We start from the raw sequence: 24,823 nt of genomic DNA on the forward strand, positions 1-24,823 counted from the left end.
GCAGACTGTAAGGATGAAGAATTCTGGGGCTGAATTGGGGTGACGGATGCACACTGCTTATATATTTAATGCCACTGAGCCAGGCATGTAAAATGGCCAATACTGTAAATGATATGTGTATTTAACCGCAGTTGGTTTTTGTTTTTGTTTTAACCATCTTGGGGCTGGAGAGATGGCTCAATGCTTAAGAGCAACACTGCTGTTCTTCTAGAAGGTCTGGGTTTGATTCCCAGGCCCTCAGGTGGGTGGCTCAGAACTGTCTGTAGCTCCAGGTCCAGAAGACCTGATGCCCTCCTCTAGCCTTCTTGGGTGGTACCTGCAGACATGTACACATGTATATATGCAAGCACACATACATAATACAAACAAACAAATAAACGAAAACTTTAAAGACAATTGTGGCTGGAGAGATGGCTCAGTGGTTAAGAGCCCTGGCTGCTCTTGCAGGGGACCCAGGGTTGATCCTCAGCACCCTGTGGCTGGAGCAATGGCTCAGTGGTTAAGAGCACCGCCTGCTCTTCCAGAGGTCCTGAGTTCAATTCCCAGCAACCACATGGTGGCTCACAACCATCCATAATGTGATCCAATGCCCCCTTTGGCAGATAAAGCACTCATATACAAATAAAGTCTTTAAAAAAAAAAAAAAAAAAAAAAGAACTGTCTATAGTTTCTATCAGACCCGAATTCCTTCCTGGGTGCTATGGCTGCTCTAAGCATACGGTGCACAACACCCATAAACATAAAAGTAAAATAAGCCTTTAAAATTTTTTAAAAAAATCTCTCTACTAGACAGTTTGTGTCAACTGGACACAGCCACAGTCATCTGAGAAAATGCCTGAAGTCGGGTTCTCAGCCACTGCAGCCGCCTCCAGTGCATGGCACTCTGGAAGCCATTGCTTGTCACTGCTGCGGCTGCATCCGGGAGCAGAGGGCCCTCTGCCAAGGACGCTGGTCCTTCCTTGGAGATATTCTAGAGCATTTACAATGTCAGGAGCCCTCTGGATCTGAGACACTGCCAAGCTCCAAAGAGACTACCTCTCTGACAAACATGACAAAGTTCTCTCCCGGTTGTGGGGACATACTTAACTTGCAAGACACACAGCTCTAGGGGCTGGTGTAGCATTGGAGGCTAGAGCATAGCAGCTGGGTTTGTGGAGGACTCACTGTGTGCCAGCCATGAATGAGGCCTCTGGCACACAGTGGGAGCTGGGGAAATAACCACAGGCGAGAACAATAGGCACAGAAGAGAGCCCCACACCATGTGGTATAAACTGTAGTGCGCCTCAGTTCCCACATCTACCAGGTAGCGACATGCATATCTTACTGGTTTTAGGCCTAGCAAATGAACAGATGCATGTTGGGGCTGGACAGGAAGGCAGTGTGGACGGCGTTTGAGCCTGGCTTGTAGAGGCTCACCCAGAACAAGAAGAGGGGGCTTGGCTCTGGAGAGAGCGTGGTGGGTAAGTGTCTCCAAGGGAGCTTAGCAGCATTGGTATCTAAGAGCTCTGTAGGTTTGGGGGTCCCCCCATCCTCTCCCAGTCTCTGTCTACAGCGGTGCCCATCTATGTTGGCAGACACATGCATGAGTGTGTAGGTCGGCTCCCCTGGTAAGCTTGACAGTTTTTGTAAATGGAATTGCTGCTTTCATTTTTAAATTTTTTTTTTTTGAGACAAGGCCTCTCTGTGTAGCCTTGGCTGTCCTGGACTCGCTTTGTAGACCAGGCTGGCCTCGAACTCACAGTGATCCACCTGCCTCTGCCTCCCGAGTGCTGGGATTGAAGACGTGCGCCACAACACCCGGCTGTCCTTGTGCTGGGATTGAAGACGTGAGCCACCACGCCCGGCTGTCCTTGTGCTGGGATTGAAGACGTGAGCCACCACGCCCGGCTGTCCTTGTGCTGGGATTGAAGACGTGCGCCACCATGCCCGGCTGTCCTTGCTTCTTATTGCAGAGCCAGTTCCATGGCCAGAGCAAGCTCTGGGCTCCTCATAGGCCAGTGTGAAGCCAGCTCCCACTGACTGAGGCCACATCTCTGCTTGACTCCTTCTCCTGTGTGCTCTCCTTTGGACCCCATCTCCCCTACCCCTTAATCTTGAATCTCTTTTCAGGGGGGCCCATACGCATGGGTGTGACGTCATCTACTAGGGCACCTCCCAGCCATCCTGCAAGGAGCAGAGAGCACCTAACCCCAGCGTGGCCCTGAGGTCCAGCGCAGAGCTCTCCTGCACTGTTGCTGTGTAGAGGGACATGGCTGCTGTCTCCAGAAAAAGTCCTCATCAGTATAACGTCTGTTCCCAGTTACTTCACGCCCTGCCCACTGTCCTCCTCGGTGCTTATTTTGCCCAAGCAAAATAAGAGAAAGCTTCCTCACTGAAGAACACTGACTGCCCCTACTCCCTCCCTCCCTCCTTCTCCCCCTCCCTCCCTCCCTCCCTCCCTCCTTCCCTCCCTCTCTCCCTCCCTCCCTCCCTCCCTCCCTCCAGTCAGCTGCCAGGAGCTCCTCACCCAGCCTTTGAGACCGTTCTGAGAATAAACCCTATCCACAGGGATCCTCACCCAAGGTCCACTCTTTGGGGCTCTGACTCTGTCCTGTCATGTGCAGCTAGCTCGCCACATAGAGAATTACCCTGAGGCTGAGTAAAATATGTCTGGGAGGCTTTGGACACAGGTATACAAGAACTGGCACAGTTCGTTGTTATTGTGATGTTGGGCAGACCTCATGGCTGAGGAAATGACAGAAAATGGAAATTTTATCTAAAGGTTTCCGTGTATCTTGTTGTTATTCTGGTTGTTCTGGTTGGTTGTCGTCTCGGCCCAACAGAAGGCAATGTGTTCCTTTGCCAAGAAGGCGTCTTTCAGTGCTCAAGTGCAGGGCTCCCTCTAGTGGTCTCTGAGCAAATGTCAGTTGAAAAAATTTAAGAACCTGTGTGTGTGTGTGTGTGTGTGTGTGTGTGTGTGTGTGTGTGTGGTGTGTGCATGTAGAGGTCACAGGAAAACCTCATTTGTCAAGCCACATCTTACACCTTGTTTGAGACAAGGTCTCTTTCTATGCCAGTCTAGTTGGCTCACACATGTCCTAGGGTTCTCGCGTCTCTGCCTCCCACCTCCCTGTAAGAGCTCTGGAATTATGGATTGTCAGCACCACGTCTGGCCTTATGTGATGTCTGGGGTCTGAACCCGGGTCATCACATCTGTGCAGCAAGCACTTTACCTACCAAACTAGCAAGAGTAGAATCTTGCAGCTGCGTGGCAAACTGTATCAAGACTGGTCTACCGAAATGTCATCCTCAGTTGTCCACAGGTGTTCTCCAGGGATAAATTACACACCCAGTGCTCACTCTCTGACCTACACAGCTGCTCATGTGCACAGCCTCACACACTTCTGAATGTTGGCGGTGCTCAGGGCATCTAACATGAACAGGTCAGTGTGAGCATCCCGGAGAGCAGACCCAGTGGCATATGAAATGTGTGAGAGGTGGGGGAAATGGCAAGGCCGGGGTGAGGTGGGGGTGGACGACAAGGCTGGGGTGAGGTGGGGGAAACGGCAAGGCTGGGGTGAGGTGGGGGTGGACGACAAGACTGGGGTGAGGTGGGGGAAACGGCAAGGCTGGGGTGAGGTGGGGGTGGACGACAAGGCTGGGGTGAGGTGGGGGAAACGGCAAGGCTAGGGTGAGATGGTGGTGGGGGTGGACGACAAGGCTGGGGTGAGGTGGGGGTGGACAGCAAGGCTGGGGTGAGGTAGGGGTGGACGACAAGGCTGGGGTGAGGTGGGGGAAACAGCAAGGCTGGGGTGAGGTGGGGGTGGACGACAAGGCTGGGGTGAGGTGGGGGTGGACAGCAAAGCTGGGGTGAGGTAGGGGGGTGGACGACAAGGCTGGGGTGAGGTGGGGGTGGACAGCAAAGCTGGGGTGAGGTAGGGGGTGGACGACAAGGCTGGGGTGAGGTGGGGGAAACGGCAAGGCTGGGGTGAGGTGGGGGTGGACGACAAGGCTGGGGTGAGGTGGGGGAAACAGCAAGGCTGGGGTGAGGTGGGGGTGGACGACAAGGCTGGGGTGAGGTGGGGGTGGACAGCAAAGCTGGGGTGAGGTGGGGGTGGACGACAAGGCTGGGGTGAGGTGGGGGAAACGGCAAGGCTGGGGTGAGGTAGGGGTGGACGACAAGGCTGGGGTGAGGTGGGGGTGGACAGCAAAGCTGGGGTGAGGTAGGGGGGTGGACAGCTGGGGTGGACAGCAAGGCTGGGGTGAGGTGGGAGAAACGGCAAGGCTGGGGTGATATGGGGGAGGTGGATGATAAGGCTGGGGTTAGGGGGGATGACAAGGCTGGGGTGAGGTGGGGGGAATGACAAGGCTGGGGTGATTTGGAGGGTGAGGTGGTCTCACTAGGAACGGCCCCCACAGACTCGTATGTTTGAGTGCTTTGCCCATAGAGTGGCACTATTAGGAGGTGTGGCCTTGTTGGAGTGGGTGTGGTCTTGTAGGAGGAAGTGTGTTACTGTGGGGGCAGCCTTTAAGGTCTCCTATGCTCAAGCTACACCCAGTGTGGCGCAGTCTCCTTCTGCCGCCTGGCGAGCATGATGTAGAGCTCTCTGCTCCTCCAGCACCATGTCTGCCTGCATGCAGCCATGTTTCCTGCCACAAAACCTCTGAGACTGTAAGCCAGTCCCAGTTAAATGTTTTCTTTATAAGAGTTGCTGGGCTAGATGGTGGTGGCGTATGCCTTTAATCCCAAGTGCCTCCTGAGTGCTGGGATTAAAGGTGTGTGCCGCCAAGCCTGGCAAGCTGACATCTTTTAAAATTGCTTTCTTCTGTTTTTGTGTTTGAATCAGTGTATTTAGCATCAATGTATGCTTATATTATTACTCAACATTTAGCTGAAACTATTTAAATTACTCACTGGAATTTATTTCCAAACCAAGTCTGCGTCGTGTTTACAGTCACGAGCCACATTACGCTTCAGTCACTTTCAGGCCCCATACACAGCCCATAAATGGCAGTGGGGCCACAGCCTGGTGACGTCATAGTCCTCTCAAGAAGAGCTCCATTATGGGGCCGTGGGGTTTCCCTTGAGCTCAGACCCTGTGGGCATGTGGACTAGCCGTGGAGGCGGTAGAGACGGCCCCCAGAAGTCGTGAGCGAATCAAAGAGCTCGAGGTGGGAAGCATAGCATCCTGCTCCGGGCCCTGTGGCTTTTCTGATGTGTAATTCTGGTATTTGTGTGTGGTGCTGGATATTGGTCTCATGGCCATCTCCCCAGCACTGTGCTGCCCACGCGTCGCCATGTTGTGTTCATATGAGCAAGCTGCAGTGTCGATGCTGTGCAGACAAAGGGATCCCACCCCAGGCCTAGGCCTCCTCACCATCCACATGCAGAATGTCCCCGTGGTGGAGGTGGGGGTGGGGGTGGGGCATGGCGGGGTGGTGGGGGTGGGAGCTCTAGAGAGCTCTGTAGAGAGTGTCTGATCTCTCTTTGTCTGCTGCTGATGGTTTCTGATGGCATCTGCTTTGCCAGGTGCCTCTCTCCTGGTGTGCAGGTGACCCCTGTTCCCTTTTATAAAAATAAGAAGGAGGTAAGGAGGGCTTGACCTCCCTGTGCTCTGGGAAGGGAGATTTAAAGAAATGTAATACTGTAGGATGTTTAATAGGTTTTTTAAAAGATTTATTTATGTTTATGAATGTATTGTGTATGTGTGTGCAGCACATGCACGCAGTGCCCACATGTATGTATGTTCAGCACATGCAGGCAGTGCCCACATGTATGTATGTTCAGCACATGCAGGCAGTGCCCACATGTATGTATGTTCAGCACATGCAGGCAGTGCCCACATGTATGTATGTTCAGCACATGCAGGCAGTGCCCACATGTATGTATTATTGCAGCACATGCATGCAGTGCCTGAATAGGCCAGGGGATGGTGTCAGATCCCCTGGAACCGGAGTTACAGATGGATGTGAGCTGCTATGTGGGTGCTGGGAATTAAACCTGGGTCGTCTGCGAGAGCAGCCAGTGCTCTTCTCTCCAGCCTCCCATCCCCCTGAGATATTTTTAAAGTGTTCTATAGGGACTGGGGATCTGGCTCTGTGGGTGAAATACTTGCTGTGTGAGCACCAGGGCCTGACCCCCAGCACACACATAAGTATGACAAGTTTGCCTGTCATCTCAGGGCTGGGCGGTGGAGACAGGAGCATGTGAGGGCTCGCCTGCCAGCTGGTGCAGCCAACCGGTGAGCTCCAGGGCCAGGAAGAGGCACTGTCGGAAAATAAAGAGGAGAGCAAGGGAGCAAGACTTCCAGTGTTGACGTCTGGCCTCCATGGGTGCACAGACACGTATTCATCACACACATAAACGTACATTAAACAAACCATTCTGTGGGCTTCTCTTGTACTCCCTCTCTGAGCTTAGATTTTGAGGAGGCATCTCCTGAGAGCAGAGCTGTTGCGGGTAGACAGCACAGGGCTGCCACCGCACAGCCATCCCCAGTGCAGCCTGCTGTCTCCTCACCGCTGACAGGCCCCTCCTTGGCTCCTCTGATGAATCAGATGTGACTGTGATTAAGTGGGAGCTCACATTCGATGGCGGTGCATGACGCACCACAGGTCAGGAGCATGGCAGAGTGCAGAGTGGAGCTCCGTGCCCTCCTCACTGAAGGGGAGAGTGGAGCTCCGTGCCCTCCTCAGTGTTTTGTTCACCAGTTCATCACCAGAGTGATGGACAGCTCCATCCCTCCTGGGAGATGGAAGGTTTTACTGTTGTCTTGGCTCAGGGTCAGAGCTCCGTTGCCAATAACCCCACAACAGGGGGACAGTCTTCCAGGGCAAACAAAACAAAACAAAAAAACCCCATCTCTTTCTATAGCTGCCTCGTGACACTGGTTTGGACCAGCTCTAGAGGGGCATCTTGCCCTGAGCCAGGCTTCACAGTAGAACCTGTTGTCTGTGTGCGTTAGTGGGCGAGTGAGGGATAAAATCGTCGGGAAGATTCTGCCATGTGCTTATCTCTTATGCAGAAATAAGTTGAAAAAAAAAAAGAAAGGAGAAATGAGTGTGGTGTAGAAACAGCACAGGAGATCCATGACAAAGTGTGTTTTCAGATGGGTATCGATTTAGAGCCAACCTCGGCCACCTTCCCCTCCATAACAACAGCGCCCCCCAATCTTGGCTTCCAGGGCACAGCCGAGCTGACCACCCCAGGTGATGGTGCAGCCCCGCTGTGAGCCATGCTTCACCCGATAGCAGCTGGCAAGGGCGGCACCTGCTCTTCCCTCGAACCCCAGCTCCTTCCCAGGTCTTGCATCCCTTTGCCTCCTCCAGTGCTGAGCTGGGCAGGCTCTGCCCTGAATGCTGGCTTCTGCCTGTCTAGCCCCTCCCCCTTCCCCACTGAGCCCCACTGTGCTCCTGCTGAGAGGAGCTCCCACAAAAGCGCCTGGAACCTGTGGTTCTCTGTATTAAGCTCCAGTGGTCTGCATATTATTCACAGAGATGTTTTGACCCTTGAGGGTTGCCTTCCACGCAGCTTCGGACCATTTAATTTAGTTCTTCTGAAATGGGATCTAAACTAGCCGACTGGAGGCTGTGTGGTATGATTTGCTAGTTGAGGCTTGGCTGGCTGCCTGTTCCAGTTCTAAGGCGCTAAATGGCATCTTCCTTGAGAAGATATCTCTGTGCCATGCCCACTGTGTGAGCTTGTTCCTTTAGACCTCATAGAATGGTTAGCAGTCTCCTTTCTGTACTAAAAAATGCTCACAGGCTATAATGTTAATGGAAGAGAAAATATCTCCAATATACATATCTGATAAGGAACTGATGTCCAGATCACATCAAGACATGTTACAGGAAAACAAGTAAGAAAAGACAGACACTCTCAGCAGGGCGGATGAGGTTGTACCCATGGCTGATGAACCCACGGAAGAGTGTTCACGATCATGGGTGGATTATGGAAGCCAGCCATCTTCATTAGTCACTAGAGACCGGCAAATCAAAATCGTAGTACAAGACACCTCACGCCCTCTAAGATGGCAGCCATTGGGAGAAAGGGGACAGTTACAGTGAGGCGAGGAGACACTCGGGTCTCCCCAGCAGACCGTGGGGATGATGGCGACGGTTAGGAGCATGTTGCGTGGTTCTCCAAGTATAGTTAGCAACTATATGGCTCAACGGCTCCATTCCTGGAACTGAGAATTGTGTCCACAGAGAGCTTGAATATAAATGTTCATGGCAGGACTAACCGTCATAGCAGAAGGCGGGTGTAATTCAGTGCCAGTCAGCTGACGAGCACATAAGTAAATATGGCACATGCAGACACAGAGTGTTGTTTGATAGCAAAAAGGCTCAGGGAACATTGCAGAAGATGGGGCAGAAAGAGTGTAAGGACAGGAGGAAGGTGTGGAGAGCTGTGCACTGCTGGCCTCCAGACATGACACGGGAACTCATGCCCGCTCTGGTTACCCACGCCAGACCCCCACAAGATCAAAAGGGTTAAGCATTCCAGCCTGGAGCAGCGAGGACCACTCAGACCCTACCCCTGACTGCGGAGCCAATGGCAAGTGATGGTTGTGAAGGGAAGGCTGGCTGTCGGTAGGTTGCCCATGCCCCAGTGGATGGCCGCACAGCTATGCACATACAATGGTAGGTGGACTTAGTGAGTTATAAAAACTGAGGCAGAGGCTGTTCAGCAGATACGCTGGTGGGGGGGGGGTTGCTGAAAGGACGGCTTAGCGTTTGAATGCGATTAAGATGCATTGTGTACATGTATACATTTTTCAAAAATAAGACCTACTGAAAATAAAGTTTAATACCAAAGAGAATTTAATACAGTAATGCGCTGTCTGCTCTGGTCAGCGATGGGCCACAGGTGCGTGACTGGTTGTAATGACCCTGAGAAATCCTCATTGTGTGACCAGGGGCTGGCTATCTGGTGGAAGATGGCCTTCTGTCCCGATCGAGTCAACAGCATCCAGATCTGCCAGAGGATCCTTACCGACTCTTGTTGGCTCGAAAGCTTTTGCGCGGGTCTCCAGGGGTGTGAAGTGGGACCAAGGATGCATCCGGTTCACAGATGGGCTGGTGTGAGGATTAATGTTTTAACAGAAGCAGCCACCTTCTGCCCCTCTAAGAAGGCATTAATCAAGTGAAAGATTTTATCCTGCAAGACAGCTTGTGTTTAGCGGTGATTTAGTCCTCCTGCATTGTCTGAGGCAGAAGTGCGTGGGTTTTCACGGTGCCCAGGGCTACACAAAGTTAACCCACTGTTCAGAGTCCCTCTGTGGGCATAGGTGGAGGATTGGTTTCTCTGGAGACAGGTAAGGCGGCTCAGTTGGGGAAGGGCCTGGCTGCGTAAGATCAAGGACATGCCTTCAGGTCTCCAGAACTAACATTAGACTTGGATGTGGCCAGTTAGCCAATTGGTGAGTTCCAGGTTCAGTAAGCAACCCTGTCACAAAAAATACAGTGGAGAGAAGCAATGGAGTAAGACACCAATGTGCTTTTAGGAACATTTTTATTGCTTTTTGAGAAATATAAGTAATGTATTTTGACCAAATTCATCCCAACTGCTCTTTTTACCCTTCCCAGGTCCATGCCAATGTCCCTAACCCTACCTCCAATTTCATATCCTCCTTTTTGAAAAAATGTAATAACCCACCAACTCCAGCTGTACTGCCCATCTGCTTCTGGGTGTGGAGCCATCCACTGGGTGTGGCTGACCTACCAGGGGCCACGCCCTTAAAGAAAACTGACTCTCCCTTCCATAGAAGCCACCCACATGGCCCCTGCGCACTCCGTGCTGGAACCTGGCCACCACAGCTGCTATGAGCTGAGAAGACAACAGTCCTGTCATGTCCAGAAGACCATGTTCGCCTCTGGTTCTTAAAGTCTTTCTTCCACCTCCTCCATGATTGTCCCTGAGCCTTGGGGAGAGAAGATGCTCAAGACTGACCTCTAGTGTCTACACACACGGTCAACACACACACACACGTACACACATGTACACATGTGCACATGACATACATGTCCACACACACGCTCAACACACACAGGGACACACACACACGTACACACATGTACACATGTGCACATGACATACATGTCCACACACACGCTCAACACACACAGGGGGACACACACACGTACACACATGTACACATGTGCACATGACATACATGTCCACACACGCGCTCAACACACACAGGGACACACACACGTATACACGTGTACACATGTGCACATGACATACATGTCCACACACACGCTCAACACACACAGGGACACACACATACGTACACACATGTACACATGTGCACATGACATACATGTCCATACACACGCTCAACACACACAGGGACATACACACATATGTACACACATGTACACATGTGCACATGACATACATGTGTACACACACGCTCACACACATGCACACTGGTCTTATTATTCTTCTACAGGAAGATTCTAGAAGGACTGGGCATGTACAGGAGACAGGGCCAGGTGCTCTGGGCTGACAGCCCGCCCTGATGCTTTCCTCTGTCTCACCTTCTTTCTCCCCGTATTCTGATTTGCCAGTGAGATGAAGCAGAGGCTGGCTGAGGAGAACAGCAAGTGCAGCATCCTCTCGAAGCACCAGAAGTTCGTGGAGCGCTGTTGCATGCGGTGCTGCTCGCCCTTCACCTTCCTGGTCAATGCCAGGCGCCGCTGCGGGGAATGCAAGTTCAGCGTCTGCAAGAGCTGTTGTTCCTACCAGAAGCATGAGAAACTATGGGTGTGCTGTGTCTGCCAGCAAGCCAGGTGAGTGGACGTGTTCTTGCAGGGCTAGGCTGTTGGCGCCACCATTCCCTCCCACTGGCAAGAGCAGCACCGATGGACAGTTGTGCCCAGAGCACTAGGGACAGTGAAGAGGATGAGAGAGGAGATGAGAGAGGATACAGGAGAGCCCAAAGGAGGCTGCTGCCATGGAAGATGCAGCTTCTCCCATGCTCCACCCATCCTTTTAAATTCCCTTGCCAGGCCCTCCTTTTATTCTTTTGTAAGTGTCCTGGGTTCCTGGAAACAAGAGTGAATTAGGAGGATCCCTAATAACTCAGGTGCATAAGGACATGAAGGGACACACAAGTATTAGCCTCCATATGTGTTGCCACCAGGAGGCCCTGGTCGACGTCTCCATTGATGGTGGGGACAGTGAGTGATGGGCTAGCTATCAGGAGGGTTTGGAGAAAGCCTCATAGAGGGAAAAAAAAAAAGCCAGATTGTCAAGGGCAAAATACAGTTGACATGTGCAAGGTGGGCATGGGGTGCTGCCACCGTGTGGATAGAATGGCAAATGTGTAATTCATAGTGTCCCGGTGATGCGCTGAGTTTGGGGGAAGGATGAGTTTGACAGCTAGTGTCTTAAATCTCTGCTGAGTTTACCGTCTTTGTGGCTCACTGTCGTTCCTGGTGGCTCCATTGCTCTGTGTGATGATGACCGAAACAGGCTGGCTGTGCCTGAGTGCGTGTGATAGTGACCGAAACAGACTGGCTGTGCCCGAGCACACACTCGCAAAGCCGCCTTCCTGCCCCTGGTTTCTTCTCCAGCTCTCCTCCTGCCACTGTGTCTCACTTATACTCTTTAATAAAAAACAACATGCTAGCTTTCCCCCAGAGAGCAGTTCACAGGGGTAGCAGCTGAGTGGGGTCTCCAAGGAAGCAGGCTCTGCATAGCAGAGAACCAAACAGTTCCGAGATGCCAGCTACAGTGGAAGAGTGGCTTGCACATCAGCCAGTGTCCAGGCTTGGGTGCCCCAGGCCCTGTGCTTTGCATAGCTGAGATCTGTCTCATTTCCACATGGAGGCTTAGCAGACAGAGAGACAAAGGGAAGGGCCCATCGCAACTGCCTGTTGTGAGCATGACCAGCTATGTCTGAAACACAGGCAAACATGTTTGTGTTTTTCCGTAATGTCGGGAGGTAGTGAACAACGCATTCAGAGGGTGTGGCGGTTTCAGCAACAGTGATTTACCCAAGATCCCTGCTTCGCTTGATGCCCTCAGCTGAGGGAAACAGGGGTTCTTATTCCGATCTTAGCTCCTGAGGACGGTGCTCCACACGCACTGCATGTGGCCTCTGCTCTGCTCTGGAGACTCACACTAAGGAGAAGCCCAGTGTTAGCCCCTGTTGGAAATTCCTCCTTAGTTTATGTCCCAATTGTCATCCCTTCCTTGTATCTTCCCATTCCCTCCCTCCCTCCCTCCCTCCCTCCCTCCCTCTTCCACCCTCTTCCCTTCCCCTAGACCTGTGACAGAAGGGGACCTTCTCCCCCACTATATGGCCACAGCCTATCAGGTCTCATCCTGATAATCTGATTCCATTTCCTCTGTATGCTCGCCGGGCCTCCTCACCAAGGGAAAGAGATCAAATCATGGGCACCAGAGTTCATGTCAAAGGCAGTCCCTGCTCTTCCAACAACCATGAAGAACGAGCTACCCATTGGCTAGATTTGAACAGGGGGCGGGGGTCTAGGTTTACTGCATGCATTGTCCTTGGTTGGTACACGGTTTGTGAAGACCCCTCTGGGTCCAGATCGGAGTAAATTATAATAAATTTTAAAAAGAAAAAGAAAAACTTAGAAACAGATGTGTTGGGAGCAATGAACTCAACCAAAGTCCAGACCTATTTCTAAATGCCAGGGTCAACTGAACTAAGCCAAGGTTTCCGTGGGAACATGGTGGTGTGCAAAATGGGAGGGGAAAAGTGCACTATGACGAATAACTTCAGGCATCGGTTTGACCGGGCTAGGGGTGCCCAGTGATGTGCCTTTGTATAGGCTTTGTCCCCTAGACAGAAATTTTATGTCAAGAATTAATCCTCACAAGCCAGGCATGGGAGCACACACTTTTAATCCAATCACTGAGGAGGCAGAGGCAGACAGATTTCTGAGTTTGAGGCCAGCCTGGTCAACAAAGCGAGTCCAGAACATCAAAGATTACACACACACACACAAAAAACCCTGTCTCAAAAAAAAATTAATCCTTGTTATAAAATACTGAGAAATGGGATCAGATGGGGACCTCTAGGAAGTGACTGGTAGCGTCTCTCATGAGTGGATTGAGCCATTCATTTTTTTGTTTTTGTTTTGTTTTTATTTGTTTTTGTTTTTTGGGACAGGGTCTTTCTGTGTAGCCTTGGCTGTCCTAGACTTGGACTCACTTTGTAGGCCAGGCTGGCCTGGAACTCATGGAGATCTGCCTGCCTCTGCCTCCCGAGTGCTGGGATTAAAGGTGCACGCCACCACCGCCCCACTCAAGCCATTCATTTATTAACAGATTAGCAGGCTAATGGGTTGAGAGTGGGTTTTCTGTAAGAGCCACTTTGGCCAGGGCTTGTCCTGGCTCCTTGTCCTTCGTCACGTGGTCCCTGTACCATCCTGGAAGCCTGGCATCATCAAGTCCCTTGGCTTTGATCAGAACCACGAGCCAAAAGAAGCCTATTTTCTTCCAGCTGGTTGCGTATATTTCAAGAGAAGTCAGTGAGAGTGTCCAACTATGTGACAGACTATGGGGACTTTTGACGTTGGACTGAAATATATTTGCACATAATACGGCCATGAGCCTGTGGTGTGGAACGTAGTATTTTGAAAAAGAGACACCTCTAATTGGCTCAGGTATTTGAACATTTGGTCTGCAGCTGGTAATGCTGTTTGGAGAGATTTCAGCCTTGCTGGAGGAAGTACACCCCTGGAAGTAGGCTTTGAGAGTTCACAGCCTTGCCCTGCCTTTTCACTACACCCTTTCTGCTTCTCCGTTGCTGTCGTAAATGTCATCTGTCAGCTTCCTGCTCTTACTGTCTGCTTCCGTGCCATGCCCGTCATCATGGGCTCTCCCTCTGGAACAGTAAGCCAAAATGAACTCTTTAATTAAAAAAGAAAGAAAGAGAAAATCCTCCTTAGTTGGGCATGGTGGCGCACACCTTTAATCCCAGCACTCGGGAGGCAGAGGCAGGCAGATCTCTAGGATAGACAAGTTACTCAATCCTTTAGAGTTTGGAGAAAACAATTCTCACTCAAAATTGTAACAGAAAAGGGGGACTGTTAGTCACAGAGCAGAATCTTAGCTGCATTTACTTGGTGCTGTTATTCTGTTGCTTTCATCCTGAGATCTTTAAGTGGGTAGTTTCCTAATAAAATATTAAGGCGTGCGATTGCCTCTAAGCAGGAAGCCATTTTTTCCATTTGTGGTGTTTCTTTATTTAGCACTGTAAAAAACAAATTAGTTTTTTTTTTTTATTTTTCATTATAAGATCAGTTTATTTCCCAGCACTGATGTGGAGCAGTTAAAGATACCACCAAGTTGAGGTCACAGACGGAGACACTTGGTTAAGTCAGGGTCTCAGATGGAGGGCCCTGGGCCCCAGAGACTGAGGACATTAAGACTCACGTCATCGTGGAAGCTGAGCAGTGTGTGACAATAGCTTTGCACCAAAGAGCCGCTGAAACTATTTGTACTGTACCACATCGTGCAAAAGGCAGAATCTCCCAGTTAAGTTAGTGCCACATAATGAGCTGGGCATGACAGCGTGTGCACCTGTAACCCCAGCACACAGGAGGTGGTGACACAGAAGGTGGTGACAAGAGGATCAGAAGCTCAAGGTCAGGGGGCGGGGAGCTGCCACAGTCGTCAAAGGGTTAACCATGCGTGCCTGAGGATCCCCCAGCACCATGCTGGGCACGGTGACCACACATCTATAATAACCCATAGTGTAGGTCTAATCTCAGCAGAGATGGGAGGGCCCGTGGGGCTTGCTGACTAGCCAAGTTGTTGAGCTCCAGGTTTGTTAAGGGGCCCTGTCTCCATATAAATACATAAATAAAGTGTGATAGAAGAAGATACCCACATGCATCCACACATGTGTGCACAGGATGCACCTACACATGCTGAAACACTCACACACACAAACACGCACAACCATGGTCATCCTTGGCTACATAGTGAAGTCCAGGTCAGCCTGGACTGGACTATATCAGACCGTCTCTCCTAAAAACATTATGATAACCTCTCACCCAGATGATGAACTAAGCTGTCACAGTCCTGTGGAGGCCCCTGAGTGCTCCCCTTTCCCCAAGGAGCCACCATTTTGAAATGGTGCTTGTATATATTTATTCCTTCATGCTGTTAGTGTGACTGCAGTCATGTTTTCATTTACAAAATCCTTAAGCAAAACACGCAGTTGTTAACCTCTTTGTAAAACTTGTATCATGCTCAGTCTATGTCTGTCTGTACATCCATCTCTGTATCTATCATCTATCCGCCTATTACTTTGTTCTTTTCCCACCTGTATCTGTCTCTAGTTTGTCATGTTTGTTGCAGGTGACATTTGCGGTTCCCTTATGTAATGCACAGTGCTTGGCAGTGTCCCCTCCTCCTTTGCAGGCAGCCTGGCACCGCATGATCTGGGGAAGTGGACTCTGAGCACGGGTCATGGGTGATGCTAAGGCACACAGGTCACGGGTCATGCTAAGGCACACAGGTCACGGGTCATGCTAAGGCACACAGGTCACGGGTCATGCTAAGGCACACAGGTCACGGGTCATGCTGAGGCACACAGGTCATGGGTCATGCTGAGGCACAGAGGTCATGGGTCATGCTGAGGCACACAGGTCACGGGTCATGCTGAGGAGGCACAACAGGTCATGGGTCATGCTGAGGCACACAGGTCATGGGTCATGCTGAGGCACACAGGTCATGGGTCATGCTGAGGCACAGAGGTCATGGGTCATGCTGAGGCACAGAGGTCATGGGTCATGCTGAGGCACACAGGTCATGGGTCATGCTGAGGCACACAGGTCACGGGTCATGCTGAGGCACACAGGTCACGGGTCATGCTGAGGCACACAGGTCACGGGTCATGCTGAGGCACACAGGTCATGGGTCATGCTGAGGCACACAGGTCATGGGTCATGCTGAGGCACACAGGTCATGGGTCATGCTGAGGCACACAGGTCATGGGTCATGCTGAGGCACACAGGTCATGGGTCATGCTGAGGCACACAGGTCATGGGTCATGCTGAGGCACGCAGGTCACGGGTCATGCTGAGGCACACAGGTCATGGGTCATGCTGAGGCACACAGGTCACGGGTCATGCTGAGGCACACAGGTCATGGGTGATGCTGAGGCACACAGGTCATGGGTGATGCTGAGGCACACAGGTCACGGGTCATGCTGAGGCACACAGGTCATGGGTCATGCTGAGGCACACAGGTCACGGGTCATGCTGAGGCACACAGGTCACGGGTCATGCTGAGGCACACAGGTCACGGGTCATGCTGAGGCACACAGGTCACGGGTCATGCTGAGGCACACAGGTCACGGGTCATGCTGAGGCACACAGGTCACGGGTCATGCTGAGGCACGCAGGTCACGGGTCATGCTGAGGCACGCAGGTCACGGGTCATGCTGAGGCACACAGGTCATGGGTCATGCTGAGGCACACAGGTCATGGGTCATGCTGAGGCACACAGGTCACGGGTCATGCTGAGGCACACAGGTCATGGGTGATGCTGAGGCACACAGGTCACGGGTCATGCTGAGGCACACAGGTCACGGGTCATGCTGAGGCACACAGGTCATGGGTCATGCTAAGGCACACAGATCATGGGCCATGCTGAGGTTGAGGCAGTCAACCAGGGTGACTCGTGATGTGAGGAGTGCTCAGTTTGTGCATCTGGAAGATGGTGGCGTCAGCCTTAACTGAAATTTCTAAATGGCTTTTGTGGAAAGACACCACTTCACAGCTGACATTGAGTATGTAAGCTGAGAAAAACATCTCGTGGCTTTTAGACGAACGGGTGTTGGAAGTTAGCAGAGGAAGCTGTCCATCCTGACTGATGGGCCACGCGTGTTACTTTGTGTATGTTTGTGCCTTGGCTTCCACCTTGTCCCTTTCTCATGTACACTCTGTGGACTGTCCTTGCCGGGATGCTCAGCTCAGCCTGGCTTTCCAGTTGTAGGACACACACACCCCGTCTTGCTGAACACGGGCCGAGTGTGCGCCAACAGGAGAGTGGTTTCAGTACTCACCATCCATAGAAGAGCCACCGTGTCACATCCTTGCTAATAATTGATATTCAAGTGTATTTTTGCTGGTGTATGTATGTGCTGTGTGTACATACGTGTGTGTGTTCATATACACATGGGCACACATATAGCTGTGTGTGTACAGAAGCCACTTCACACCAGGTGTCTTTCTTTACCACTCTCCACCGTATACACTGAGGCAGGATCTCCCACGTGGACTCAGAGCTCAGTGATTCTGCCAGTCTGCCAGCTTGCTCTGGGGATCCCGTGCCCACCTCTCGGGTGCTGGCCATCACACCCACAGTGTGTGTGTGGGTTCTGATGATCCATGTTCAGCACACATACGATGAGTGCTTTACCCCTGAGCCACCACCCCGGCCTTAACATTTTTTAGTTTTTGTAAATCTGATAGATGTAAGGCTTCTAGTTGCATTTAACTTACAAAACACAAGTTAAAGTTTGGTTTGCATTTTGTTCTATACATGGATTTATACGTCACACACACACATGTATATAATCTACCTCTATTGCAATTTCTCAGGTATGTATATTTTTCCTTGACCAATTATGTTTTTGTAAACTTCACCCATTCATTTTCTGATGACAAGTGGAGAACGCTACGTGACTGATATCGATCCCCATTCGGCCTGTCCTTCCTGTTTTCATCTACAGCAATGACCATCAGCTTCTAAGTTATGGCTCCCACTGTGGTGCCTTGTTCGGCCTCCTGGCAGTGTGTGCTCTGAGAGAGGGACCAGGAGGCATCCACAGTCTATTTGCGCCTTGTCCTCCTTGGTCTAGGCCATGTCTCGAGCTTGCCCTGTGAAGGCTAGACCAACTCCTGCCCAAAATCAGCTGGACACAGAGAGTGATGGTGAGCCGCTGGCTTCTGGGAAGCGGAAGTTTCACAGCAGCCCAAGGGCTTGTGGCGCAGAGGGAGCGGAGTGTGTCCTATTGGTGTCTGGGGAGCTGAAGACAGTCCCCTCTTTGCTGACCCTAGAGCTCATTCTTCAGGGAGGCTGGCCGGCCAGCAAGTTTCAAGGATCCTCCTGTCTCTGCCTCCCAGCGCTGGGATTGCTGATGTGAGCTGTCTCTGCCCCCCACCCTCGCCCCCACTCCACCCCGCTACCCCAGTGCTGAGATTGCTGACATGAGCCAACATGAGCCTGGCTCTTCATGGGTCAGACCTCATGCTTGCACATTAGGCACTTGGCTGGCTGAGCCACTATTTTACATTCCTAAAAACCCTTTTTACAGAAATGATGAGAACAGTATTAAAATGTCTCAAATACCATATAATGCAACAGCTTTACCATCTACATTTTATTTTAAAAACAAATATAGTCTAAAGCATGTGCAGAGTTTAGGCGACCAATACGGAATACCTGGGCAGCAAAAATCTTGACTAATAATGAATTGCATCAACTTGATTTTAATAAGAATCCCGAGGTTTTTCACACCGTAATGTCCCGTCATCAAGATGCGGCCTAAAAAACGAGGCACAGCATGCTTGCCAGACTCCAGACAGAATTGCCTGTTTACTTGTATCCGTGGCCTGGGGTGGAGGGTGGCTGCTGGGGTTAGGTTCTGCATACTGGTAAGGCTTCGCGCGCTTCTCATTGGACGACGGTCCTCGGATAATTAGCTCTTACGGTACCTTTATCCATCAGGATACAGCAAGTGGAAAAGGTCCCTTGCTGAACAGCCCCGCCGCACAGGGCTCTGGGTAGAGCAGAAAAGCTTCCTTGTGCTGAAGCTCCTGGTAGACGGAAGTATTGGAGGCGAACCGGCCTTAGAAGTCGGTGTGGTGTTCCGTTCACGCACCTCTTGCACAGTCCTCCCTGCCCAAATTTCGCAGGAAGTATAAGCTTGAAAAAATGTCAAACATGCTGAGGGACACTGTGCAGAATAAAATGCCTTAAGTCCTCAAAATGCTGGTGTGGAAAAAGACAGGGAGGGGCCGAGCGATGACTCAGTGGGTAGATGCTTGCTGTGCAAGCAGGAGGATATGAGTTCGGATCCCTAGCATTCACATTTAAAAAAAAAAAAATCCAGGCACAATGGTGTGGGTCTGCAGGCCAAGAGCTTGGGGAAAAGGGTTGGAAGCAGAAACAAATGGGTCCCTGGGGCTGGCTGGGCAGATGGCCCTGCATGTGAACTCCAGATTCAGCACAGGACTAGACCCAGTGGTGATCAACACGGTTGTATTCACCTTTTACCACACTTTGCCTATGTTTATCAATTCTTATGCTGCTGCCTCTGCCATAGCCATAGTTTTCTAGCACCCATGAAGTCTGTTGTTGAACTGCAGCACAGTTTATTAAGCCATTTACATGATTTCAAACATCTGTTTCTTATCTCATTTTCTTTATTTGCTCCTGCAGACACTGCACCATGCACCTGCAGACACTGCACTGTGCACCTGCAGACACTGCACCATGCACCTGCAGACACTGCTCCGTGCACCTGCAGATGCTGCACCATGCACCTGGAGACACTGCTCCGTGCACCTGCAGATGCTGCACCATGCACCTGGAGACACTGCTCTATGCACCTGCAGACACTGCACCATGCACCTGCAGACACTGCTCTATGCACCTGCAGACACTGCTCCATGCACCTGCAGACGCTGCTCCGTGCACCTGCAGACACTGCTCCATGCACCTGCAGATGCTGCTCCACATCTTTTCTTGCAGGTGTCCTTTGTCTCTGGCTATTCTATATGATCAAAATTTCAATCTGAGCCTGTACATATTTTTTTCTTTTAGGTACGGTTATGTTTTCTAGCAGAATCACGTGTACTTTTTCTGCCTCTAGTGGTGAACAGCACCTTCACACCAGCTGACCAATGTCCTGCTCTCTCCTTTGAAAACTCTTCTTGTTGTATTTTTTAAGCCATAGAAGAAAGTGTTATGGAGCCTGAAGGGGACATGAGCTGGGTCCAGAGAGCTCATGTTAAAAGTCAGACACAATTGTGTGCACTCGGTTCCAGTAATGCAGAGGCAGAGACAGGAGGATGCCTGGGACTCACTGACCCGTCACCTGAGGCTACCTTGTAAACTTTAGGCCAGAGGAACCCTGATACACACACACACACACACACACACACACACACACACACACACACACACACACACACGGGGCAGTGGGGGGAAGAGAGAGAGAGAGAGAGAGAGAGAGAGAGAGAGAGAGAGAGAGAGAGAGAAGGAGGGAACAGCAATTGAAGAAAGCCAACTTCTGGTCTCCAACACACACAGAGAAAAGGAATGTTTTCTTTTAAACGGGCTAAATATTTTGAGGGTTTTAGATGTTTTTCTTAAAAGTTCCTATTAGCATTTTGAGATGATGGGACATATGGTTTGTGAAGCTGAGAACTAGAATTATTACTGAAGACACGCTGTATACAATCCTCTCCCTGCAAAGATTGTTTAGCCTTGAAAGCCAGATAGCAACTCGGTACAAAATGCCATGTTCCTGTCTTCCGTCCTCCCACAACCTCAGGGTGGTATTAGATGAATCAGACAGTGGCAGAGGCCACAGCTTTAAAGTGTTAAGCAGGAAAGAAAAGCTCCCCAGCCTCGGGCCCCCTTGGGGCAGCAAGCAAGAAGAAAGCCCCCTATGTATTGCTTGTCATTCTAAATCCATGCTGGCTCTTCATTAATGTTTGTAAAGGATCCCATGGAGAGCACTGCTGGGCTTGTACCAACAGGGCGGGCGTTTGCTTCCGTGCATGCAGTGCTGTCTGGAAGGCTGCAAATGCGGTGTGCCTTGTGAATGCTGGTGTTTAAAACACTGCTATCGTCTGCCAAGCCCAGGCTGTGTGTACCCTAGGCTTCCAGAGGGGGAGCTGAGGAGGAGGCCCACCAGACACACAATGCTTGTGTTCTCAGTCCCGGGTCACCACACTCTGCTGAAGACAAGGAGGCAGGGATGGCGGCCACAGGGCTGAACTCTGCAGCTAAGGAATGGTGAGCCAGCTGGTTCCCTGACCAGCCATGTAAAATCGGCCTCCCTCACTCCAGAAAGGATTAAGATAACAAAGGTTACCTACATGGTAGAATTATGCTGTTTTTCCTAATGATAGTCAGAAACCCTAATGCTACTTTAAAGCTATAAATAAGAAAATATATAGTCTTAATTTTTTTTTTTTCACTTATAAGGGGCTGGAAAGATGGCTCAGAGGTCAAGAGGTCTGCTGCTTTTTCAGAGGACCTGGGTTGGATTCTCAGCACCCACTTGGTGGCTCACAACCACCTGTAGCTCCAGTTCCAGGGGGATATGATGCCATCTTCTGGCCTCTGTGAATACTGCATGTACATGGTGCACAGACATACATGCAGGCCAAACACCCATACACACAAAGTAAAAAAATTTTAAATGTTTGTTTTTATTATAAAACAGTGCTCAGCTTTTAAGAGTAAGACTGCATTACTTTGAGCGACGGTCTGCAGTGACACTCACGCGAAAGCAGGCGTTTTATTACCTTTCTCGTTGCTCTGACCAACAAAGACAAGTTAAGGGGGGAAGGTGACAGGAGCCACTGCATGTAGAGAGAGACGCAGAGAGAGAGAGAGATGGAGGCTGGTGCTCAGGTCCTCCTTTTTATTCAGTGTAGGGCCCCAGCCCCATGCAGTGGTGCCACCCACACTGAGGACCAGTCTCTCCATTTTAGTCAGTGCAGTATAGAAACTCCCACTCAGATATGCAGAGGTTTGTCTCCAGGGCGACTCTGGTCAAGCTGATGGTAAGGTTACCTAGCACAGCACTGGGCCAGGCACGGCAGGAGATGGCATCTCTTAGCAAACTGGGCAGCAAGCAGCACAACCAGTGCCAGGAGGAACCTGTGTTGCTCCTGCCCACCTGTGTTCTTCTGTCTCCTGTCCTGATTGCAAGCTTCCTCTGTTAGAGGGTAAAGCAAACCTGTGTGGTGACTGGGAACGGCGTTTCAAAACATTGCTCTAACACTTTCCCTTGCTGCCTTCCCCAAACACTGCAGACTCTTAGCTCCTCTTCGTCTCAGATGGACAGGCCTCCTACAGGCCTGCTAGTGAGAGAACTCCAGTGTTGTCACCTCTCCTTGCCTCACCCCCACATCTCCCATGCTAGTGCCTGCAAAACAGCTGTTCCCACTGCAGCAGGCAGGCTACCCTGCCGAGGACCACCTTGTGCCCTGGAGAGCAGAGCCTGGCTTTCAAAGGTATCTGGGCTGTTCTGAAGGAGGGGGTGGCCTGTTTGGGAATCCCACCCACCATACTGTGATCTGGTGTCCCCCAAAAATGTGATCCATACTCAGAGACCTCAACTACCCTCGGCCCCAGAATCCCTGCTCAGTCCATGCTTTGTTTCATTTTCATGTCCCGTGGAGCTCCAACCCAGGGAAGTCAAACAACATAGACTTTTAGGACGGTAGGGACATGATGTCTCAATCTAACAGTGATCTCCAACCCAGGAGGATGAGCCGAGCAAACTGAGCTCTTTCCGTTGGCATTTCTCAGTACGGTGGCTCTGAAATGTCCCATGGAGCATTGGGGCCACACAGGAGCAGAACAGCGGTTCTCAGCCGTGGGTCCCGAGCCCCACGGGGTTGCCTGTCAGATATCCTACATGTCAGATATGGGGGTCACCCATCAGCTATCCTATGTATCAGATATACACATTATGATTCATAATGGTAACACAATCACACATCATGAGCTAGCAGTGAAGCCATGCTGTGGTTGGGGGAGGGGGCACCACAGCATGTGTTAAAGGGTTGCCGCATTAGAAGGGTTGAGAACCGCTAGCACAGGCAATTGTGTTGCTCCCATTCAAGCCTTCTAGGGCACTTTGACAGTAAAAATAATTTCTTTAATTACACTGGCCCCAGCAGGCTTGAGGCAGGACTCTGAGCCACAGCGTATTGATAGCTTGTCCAGAAGCGGTGCTGCCTCTGGCCTGGAAGTTCCTGGAATGACTGCATTTCGTGTGGAGAACAGGCTGTTCCAGCCCCTCTGTGTTGTGGATATTCATTTCCTGTTTGGTAGGTGTGGAAGCGTGGGCCTCTCTCCGTGTCCTCTGTTCCGCTCCCCAGATCTGTTTACTGAGCTTTGTGGCAGCATCACATCGATATTAGACATATTAAAAGTGACAAGGGAGCAAGCCGCCTTCCCAGCTTCTGCCTGTCTCTTTCAAAATTGCCGTGACCAGTGCTGAGTCTTTGTGTTTCCAATTTCCAGGGACATTTTATCTTCTTGTTTAAGAACAGCCTGGTGCGGGGACGGGGGATGATCCTGCAGATCGCTGGAGGGGCATCTCAGTAACATCGGATGAGAGCCGACCGGAAGTCTGAACACATGGCTTCTGGGTGCACAGAGGGTATTTGGGGACACAGATGGAGCACCCCAAGATGAGCTGTACAGTGTGGGTGTCAGTTTACATGCACATACTTTTTTTTTTAAGTGAGAAAAGGGTGGGGGGTGCTCAGTGGATCAGAGCACTGGCTACACAAGTGTGAAGATTTGGGTATGAATCTATGAAAAGCTGGGTGTGGCTGTGCCGCCTGTAATCCCAACACCGTGTGGTGCAGACACAGCCGAGTTGCTGGACTTGCTGGCTGCCAGCCTCGCTCCAGGTTCAGTGAGCGAGCCTGTCTCAAGGGACGAAGGTGGAAGGTGGTGGCGCAGGGCACCCACTGACCTTCTCTGCCGTCCACATGCATGTGCCCCCACACATGCATGTGCTCATGTACCGGATACACACACGTCGCACTCACATACACACACAAGATAAAGAGAAAAATACACAAAGATGGAGAGAGAAGAACAGGCTTGTCGGGCTGGGGCAATGGGGAGGTTTTGATCAAAGACAAATTATGAAATCTGAAATGCAGTTTGCTGACATTATCAGGAGCATATTTTATACTTGGATTTTTCTAAGAGACTATATAATAAGCACTATCACCAAAAGTCAAGAGAAATAAAGGTGACTTTGTGAGATGGACAATGTGTTGATTCCTAAGGTATATGAGTCAGATCATCACTTTATACATTTTAAATACATACAGTTTGATTTACCAGTTATGTTTTAGTAAAGCTGAAATGGCTGAGGAGGAGGATATATACTAAACAATCAAGTTTCTCTCAAAAAGGCTCATAGAGCCTTATTTAAAGCGGGACACTAAGGCTAGAGCGATGGCTCTGTGGTTAAAAGGCACGTTCTGTTCTTGCAGAGGGCCCAAGCTCAGTTTCCAGCACCAAAGTTGGACATCTCTCTTACGCTCTCTTCTGGCCTCTGCAGAAACTGCACTCACAGGAACACCATACATACAGATACATAGGCATACACGTGTATAAAAATAAAATAAATATAAAAGGAAGAAAAGAATTTGGGACTAGAGAGATGGTGGTTCTGTAGTTGTAAGATCACTTGCTGCTCTTCCGGAGAACCAAGTTTGAGTCCCCCACACCACTGCCTGGGACGCCAGCTCCAGAGGATCCAACACCCTCTTCTGACCTGAGGGTTTCTGCACACACACACACACACACACACACACACACACGCACACACACACACACACACACACGATGCACTTAATACACACTCAGGCACATACACATTAAATAAAGATAAAATATTTTAAAGTGTGAGAGCAAAGGTTTGCCTCTCCAGTGTAAGGGGGCACCAGCCAGTGCTCTTAGCCTGCCTTGACTACCTCATGTTTGGAGGACTCCTGGCCGGGCTGTGGTACACGCTTTTAATCCCAGCACTTGGGAGGCAGAGGCAGGTGGATCGCTGTGAGTTCCAGGCCA

The 24,823-nt window shown here is 50.7% G+C and overlaps 1 protein-coding gene across 2 annotated transcripts in view; it reads left to right on the forward strand.

The window, feature by feature from the left end:
* The window catches only part of Myrip (myosin VIIA and Rab interacting protein), a 171,478-nt gene that overhangs the window by 71,235 nt on the left and 75,420 nt on the right, over positions 1-24,823 (forward strand). For both annotated transcript variants that reach the window (XM_051140189.1, XM_051140188.1), the window contains exon 3: positions 10,555-10,776. In XM_051140189.1, the coding sequence (XP_050996146.1) occupies positions 10,555-10,776 (222 nt within the window). The remainder of the gene's footprint in view (positions 1-10,554; positions 10,777-24,823) is intronic.

This window comes from Acomys russatus, chromosome 32 (genome assembly GCF_903995435.1).
Source record: "Acomys russatus chromosome 32, mAcoRus1.1, whole genome shotgun sequence".
Lineage (NCBI taxonomy): Eukaryota > Metazoa > Chordata > Mammalia > Rodentia > Muridae > Acomys > Acomys russatus.